The following is a 6592-nucleotide window of genomic DNA, read 5'->3' on the forward strand; positions in this document are numbered from 1 at the left end:
TAGAGATGTCAAAATGGGTTTTAACTCGTGAGCTAACCCGGCTCACCACGGGTTCGAGCTGGATTGGATTGAGAAAAATTCAATTTTTTTCAAAAATGGGTTGAACTCAACCCGGCTCACTTGACCCACGGGTTAAACGGGTTTGAGCTGGGTTGAAGGTGGGTTGACCCACTTAACCCACCAACATTTTTTTACATTTTTTTTAATTTTTTTAATAATTATTTACTACTCCTATTATATATGTTCACAATTCCATATTTTTAAATGCTAGAATGTTGCTTAATAATATTTGAATAGTTTGAATGTTTAATTAATTTGATTGTCAAGTTATATATGTTGATACTTTAATCTTTAATTATAATCTTTATAATAAATTACTTAAGTAACCGTCTTATAAACAATTTTTTCTATATTTGTAAATGCTAGCATATTTTTAAATGCTAGAATGTTGCTTAATAATATTTGAATAGTTTGAATGTTTAATTAGTTTGATTGTCAAGTTATATAGGTTGATACTTTAATCTTTAATTATAATCTTTATAATAAATTACTCAAGTAACCGTCTTATAAACAATTTTTTCTATATTAGCATGACAAAAATGTATAGTTTTTTTATTTATATTTTGTTGAATAGCACATGATAGAAAATTTGTAATATTAACCATGCTTTCTTAGACTATATGAATACTTTCTTGGAAACAATTCTTTCATATATTGGTGGTGAGCATGATCAATACATTGATTCTTGATTTTACTATGATTGTCATCTTATGGGTTACTTAATTTTTTTTAAAATATTTGAATACTAAAAGATAAATAAATAAATAAATAATTTTTTTAGGTGGGTTGGTAAGTCAACCCACTTAACCTACCAACCCGTGATGAGTTGAACCGGGTTACAAAATTTCTGGCTCACCATAAAATAAGCCGGGTTGAGTTCACTAATTTTCAACCCGGCTCATGGTGAGCCAACCCATATGGACTCACTTTGACATGTCTAAGTTGGACCGACACTTTACGTCTTTATCCTATTAATAATGTATTATTTGAGATAAAAAGAAAAGAATTAATTAATTTAAGCGAAAAAACTAAACGGGGCATAGAGAATATAAATTTTAACTGAAGCTAACAACGATATAATATGCACACATATCAGGATGTATAATTTACTCAAACGTTTCGTTATAATCTTTAAATTAAAATAACTTTTTATACTGCATAATTAATGTCACGTATTGCAAAAGTAAAACTAAGCGAGAAATGGTTACCTTTTCGGTCAATTAAATCATTGAATAAATATTAATCAGTATCATAAAGAGTTTTAAAATAAACATTAATATGTTATTAATTTCAAAAGTAAAACTAAGCCAGAAAAGGCTACCTTTTCAGTCAATTAAATCATTGAATAATATTAATCAGTATCATAATGAGTTTTAAAATAAATATTAATATGTTATTAATACATTCTTTATATAAGTCAAACAGATATACATCGTTTTGAATTCTTGATAAGAAAGATTCTTTTGTGGAAACTTTTTCACATTTTGTCCTACTCAATCCCTTATCAACAAAAGCATATATTAACAGCCAATATATATATATATATATATGCATAATAGTTAATTATAAAAATAATTAACAAACGGAAATATAAATTTAGAAAACAGAAAATACAGTGATATCTAATCTGTAAAATGTAAATTTAAAAAACAGAAATGAAAAAAAATCAGTAGAATATCATATATCTTATCTTAATAAACATAACAGTAATATCTTGTTTTTCTCTCTCTATATATTCATAGAGCATGCACATTGAGACGCACATTTTCTCTCTTTTTTCTTTTCCTCTCTTCTGTGTTTCTCTGTGACCTAGGTGAGTGTGCCATTCTGCTTGGGACTCGAAGTCCTTGGTGTCTGTGTATCTTCTTCTCTTTTGTTTTTGGTTTTGATTTGTTTGTGTTCTTATTTTTGGTTAGTCTTGCATATAACTTTTCATTTGGGTTGTGAAGTTGCACCGAGGAGAAGAAGAAAATGGCGAAAGTGAGTATCTTTTTGTTGGGGTTTATGCTGTTGCATTGCTGGGTTGCCATGAATGAGGCAAAGTACGTGAAATATAAAGATCCAAAACAACCTTTGAATGTTCGAATCAAGGATCTGATGGATAGAATGACTTTAGAGGAAAAAATTGGACAAATGACACAGATCGAACGTAAGGTTGCTTCTGCAGAAATAATGAAGAAGTATTATATTGGTAAGGTCAATTTCTTCTTTGTCCTTTTTTTAATGAAAAACAAACAGAAAATGGTGGATGGGAATATATATGCATATTTTTATAATTCATTTTCTGTTTTCTTAGCATTCATATCATAATAGGGTATATTTCTACAATCCATTTATTTCAATACATCTTATTCTAATCGTGGTTTAGTTTTATCATAATCAAACAAACTTCTTTCGATTTGAGCTCAACATAAACCATCTCTTTTGATACCGTTGATAGAAAATGTATTCTACTTTTTCATTTTTTTTTTCTTCAGAATGATATAATTTCTTAAATAAATACAGACTATACAAAAAGATTACAACTATTATAAAACACAAGTGGAAACAAACACTATGCATGTGTGTTTTATATGATAAAAAAATGAAACTAAAATTATAAAAATGAATATAAATATTTTTTACAATTTGATGGTTGATAGTTTTTATTTATTTTGAAAATAATTTTTATTTTTTAATTAAAAAAGTCACTTGAGAGATAAAATTAAAAAAATAAATATAGACGATTCTTTATCTTTGTTCATCTTTTTCTTATCATATCATATATTCCATAAATTTATGAACTTTATTTGTTTTAGGCGATAATAAATTTTTTTATATATTAATTATTTTTAATTGTTTTGTCTTATATGGTTTGTGCTTTTGGTAGGGAGTGTGCTGAGTGGGGGTGGCAGTGTTCCAAAGGCACAAGCTTCTGCAGAGGATTGGATTAACATGGTGAATGATTTTCAAAAGGGTTCTTTATCAACTAGATTGGGGATTCCTATGATATATGGGATCGACGCTGTTCATGGAAATAATAATGTATACAATGCAACAATTTTTCCTCATAATATTGGGCTAGGTGCTACCAGGTATGAATTTCATAGTTTTTATCACAATCACACTTTGTTTGCTTTTAGGTCAGACAAAACAATTTTCATAGTAAGAATACAGAGATTGTTGTTTATTGTCTGTTTATTTATTAATCTACTTATTTAAAAAAAATAAAGTTTTTTTTAGTAAAACTAACAAGATTCTTGTTTATTACGTGTTTATATAAGTAGAGAGATAGGATATTGTACAGTTATTAATTTTATTTTCTCACTCAATAAAATTATTTGTAAAATAATCTTATTAAAAATATTTTATTACAAAAGATATATATATTACTTCATCATAAAAAACCTATATAGTAATAGTAGTTGTTATTATTATTAATTGGTGAAGCTGAGCGAATTATAGATAAAAGCATATAAATTTTATCTGATAAAAATCAAATTTTTGTGGACCTATTTTTGACTATTTTCTAATTATATAGTTTTTGATGAGTATAAATGTATTCAAATTCACTTAAAGATGATTAATGACAAGTAATTAATTTAATAATGTAAATTTTGTAATTTTGTAATTTTTATATTATAATTAATTCAAGTGTCAATATTTAAAATATTTTTTTTAATAATTCTTTTATTCAAAGCATATTTTATTTTATCCAAAGTTGTTTGTATAAACATCGACACGCATCTACTCTCATTTAAGGCAAAACTTTCAAACACAATTTTCTTCGTAAGATTACTCATTACTTTTTCTCATATAATTAATTTTGGAAACAAATAACTAAAAGCGTGTTAGATAATGATTACTAGTGCTTTCAAAATTAAGTATTGTGCGTGTGCATCTTGATGAAGTTAACCTTTGACTATCAGGGATCCTAAACTAGTGAGGAAAATTGGAGCAGCAACTGCTCTCGAAGTTAGAGCTACTGGAATTCAATATGCCTTTGCACCTTGCATAGCAGTAAGTATAGTTGAGAACATTTTACTAAATAATTTTGTTATTGGTATCTAATGATAAATTATGTCGTTTGTTATATAGTCTTATCTTACAATAAGATTTGTGGTATAGGTTTGTAGAGATCCTAGATGGGGAAGATGTTATGAAAGTTATAGTGAAGACCACAAAATAGTTCAAGCTATGACTGAGATCATTCCAGGTCTGCAAGGTGAAATCCCGGCAAACTCGCCAAAGGGTGTTCCATTTGTTGCTGGAAAGTAAGAAACTTTTGTTCCTTAGTTTTATGTCTTTGTTTTTATCTTTTGTTACTTACAAATTGATCCTATAAAATGTGGCTTAGCAATGTTTTTGTTGCATATGATGTTAACACTGAATTAATGAGAGGAAACATCTTGAGTACCCTTGAAAAATATAAAGACCATATTGAGTAAAATAAATAAGGAAAAACATCATTCTTATAAATATAGAACCAAAAATACTATTAAGTTTATACAATATTAACTTACAAAGCTCTTTCAGTTTAATTCTTTATGTTAATATTCCTCCAATCCATTTTTATTTTCTTCAAACCACCATGTTTTTCTTTTTCTTGTCCTTTTATATTATTCAATGATCAAATTAGTCTTGGTATTGGTGTTAACATACTAGAATTTGTATACACAGGAGAAAAGTTATAGCCTCTGCAAAGCACTATGTTGGGGATGGAGGAACCACAAAGGGAATTAATGAGAACAACACAGTGATAAGTAGACATGGATTACTTAGCATTCACATGCCAGCCTATTATAATGCAATCAAGAAGGGTGTTTCGACTGTCATGGTCTCTTATTCAAGCTGGAATGGAAAAAAGATGCATGCCAATCATAATCTAATCACAAAGTTTCTTAAGAACCATTTACACTTTAAGGTAACACTCAACTTATGATGGCTTCATTTAATTCAAAATAGCAAATTGACATACTAAATGAGCCTTAAAATTTGTTGGCTTGTTTTAGGGTTTTGTCATATCAGATTGGCAAGGAATTGATAGGATCACTACCCCTCCTGATGCTAATTACACATATTCCATTTATGCTTCAATCAATGCTGGAATTGACATGGTAAACTATGAATTTAAAGTATATTGATTATGTACAAACTTCAATGGTTTTTCCATTTACCTTGTATCATCTTTTAATACTTGCTTTGGTAATGTTATAGGTAATGGTTCCCTTGAACTTCACAGAATTCATAGATGGCTTAACCTTATTGGTGAAAAGTAATGCTATACCAATGAACCGAATTAATGATGCAGTAAGGAGAATTTTGAGGGTAAAATTTGTTATGGGCCTTTTTGAGGACCCTTTGGCCGATCATAGTCTAGTTCACCAACTTGGGAGTAAGGTTTGTTAGTCATGAAACATGTGCATATTATTTATCTCCAATAATATTTTGCATGTAGATAATATCATTTGACATTATACCTTGACAGAAACATAGAAAATTGGCTCGGGAAGCTGTGAGAAAATCCTTGGTTCTATTGAAGAATGGTGAAAATCCTAACCAACCACTTATCCCTCTTCCTAAAAGAGTTCCAAAGATATTGGTTGCTGGAAGCCACGCTGATAATCTAGGATATCAATGTGGTGGTTGGACCATTGAATGGCAAGGAGTTACTGGAAACAATGTCACCAAAGGTACATTATAGATTCCTTCACAACATTTTTTTTAGATTCCACATTGACTAAAGAAAATACGAGTTTACAATATATAAATAGGTGTAAACTTCACTTTACATGTTAATTTTGTAAGGTGTAGTTAAATTTCAAATTCATTTAATTTTGTTGTATATAGCTTGCTAAAAGTACAATATTGATAAGGCCTATGTGATTTATAGGTACAACAATCCTCAGTGCTATAAAAAGCACAGTTCATAAAGATACCGAGGTAGTCTACAAAGAAAATCCTGATTTGGACTACGTCAAGTCCAATAATTTTTCATATGCCATTGTGGTAGTTGGAGAGAAACCATATGCTGAAACAAACGGTGATAGCTTGAATTTGACAATCTCTGCACCTGGGCCAGAAACCATAGAGAATGTGTGTGGACAAGTCAAATGTGTTACTGTGATAATCTCTGGTCGTCCTGTGGTTATACAACCATATGTTGACAAAATTGAAGCTCTTGTTGCTGCTTGGCTTCCTGGTACGGAGGGAAATGGTGTGACTGATGTCTTGTTTGGTGATTATGGTTTCAGAGGCAAGCTTCCAAGGACATGGTTCAAAACTGTTGATCAATTACCAATGAATGTTGGAGATAGTCATTATGACCCCCTTTTCCCCTTTGGATTTGGCCTTAAAACCAAATCCCACAAAGCCAATTAGGAATTCAAAATTATGTGTTTTAGAATTTTAGTCCATTTTCTATGCATACAGTTTCTTGTTTCGTTTTCTATTTAATTTAGTATAATACATTGTTATTCTCCTATTTATCTTCAAATTTGGAAAATGATGTGCTTGGATGCTTACATACTTTAAACTATAGTTGTTAAAGGTT

The 6592-nt window shown here is 29.3% G+C and overlaps 1 protein-coding gene across 1 annotated transcript; it reads left to right on the forward strand.

Annotated features, from left to right (window-relative positions):
* Positions 1-1794: 1794 nt before the first annotated feature.
* Positions 1795-6592, forward strand: LOC114182416 (uncharacterized). Its single transcript, XM_028069286.2, has 10 exons — positions 1795-1873; positions 2010-2251; positions 2930-3134; positions 3969-4059; positions 4168-4313; positions 4720-4963; positions 5052-5156; positions 5257-5439; positions 5528-5732; positions 5933-6592. The coding sequence occupies exons 2-10, from the start codon at positions 2032-2034 to the stop codon at positions 6418-6420; spliced, it is 1887 nt and encodes a 628-aa protein (XP_027925087.1). The 5' UTR covers positions 1795-1873; positions 2010-2031; the 3' UTR covers positions 6421-6592.

This window comes from Vigna unguiculata, chromosome 4 (genome assembly GCF_037176805.1).
Source record: "Vigna unguiculata cultivar grain cowpea cultivar isolate G323 ecotype 2 chromosome 4, ASM3717680v1, whole genome shotgun sequence".
In the NCBI taxonomy this organism is placed as follows: domain Eukaryota; kingdom Viridiplantae; phylum Streptophyta; class Magnoliopsida; order Fabales; family Fabaceae; genus Vigna; species Vigna unguiculata.

What these genes read in the sequence shown, in the direction of transcription:
- LOC114182416 (XM_028069286.2), top strand. Translation starts at nt 2,032, where the DNA reads ATGGCGAAAGTGAGTATCTTTTTGTTGGGGTTTATGCTGTTGCATTGC. An exon ending in TCAATGCTGGAATTGACATG is followed by an intron (nt 5,157 to 5,256) that starts GTAAACTATGAA and finishes GTAATGTTATAG; the next exon opens with GTAATGGTTCCCTTGAACTT. An exon ending in TTCACCAACTTGGGAGTAAG is followed by an intron (nt 5,440 to 5,527) that starts GTTTGTTAGTCA and finishes ATACCTTGACAG; the next exon opens with AAACATAGAAAATTGGCTCG.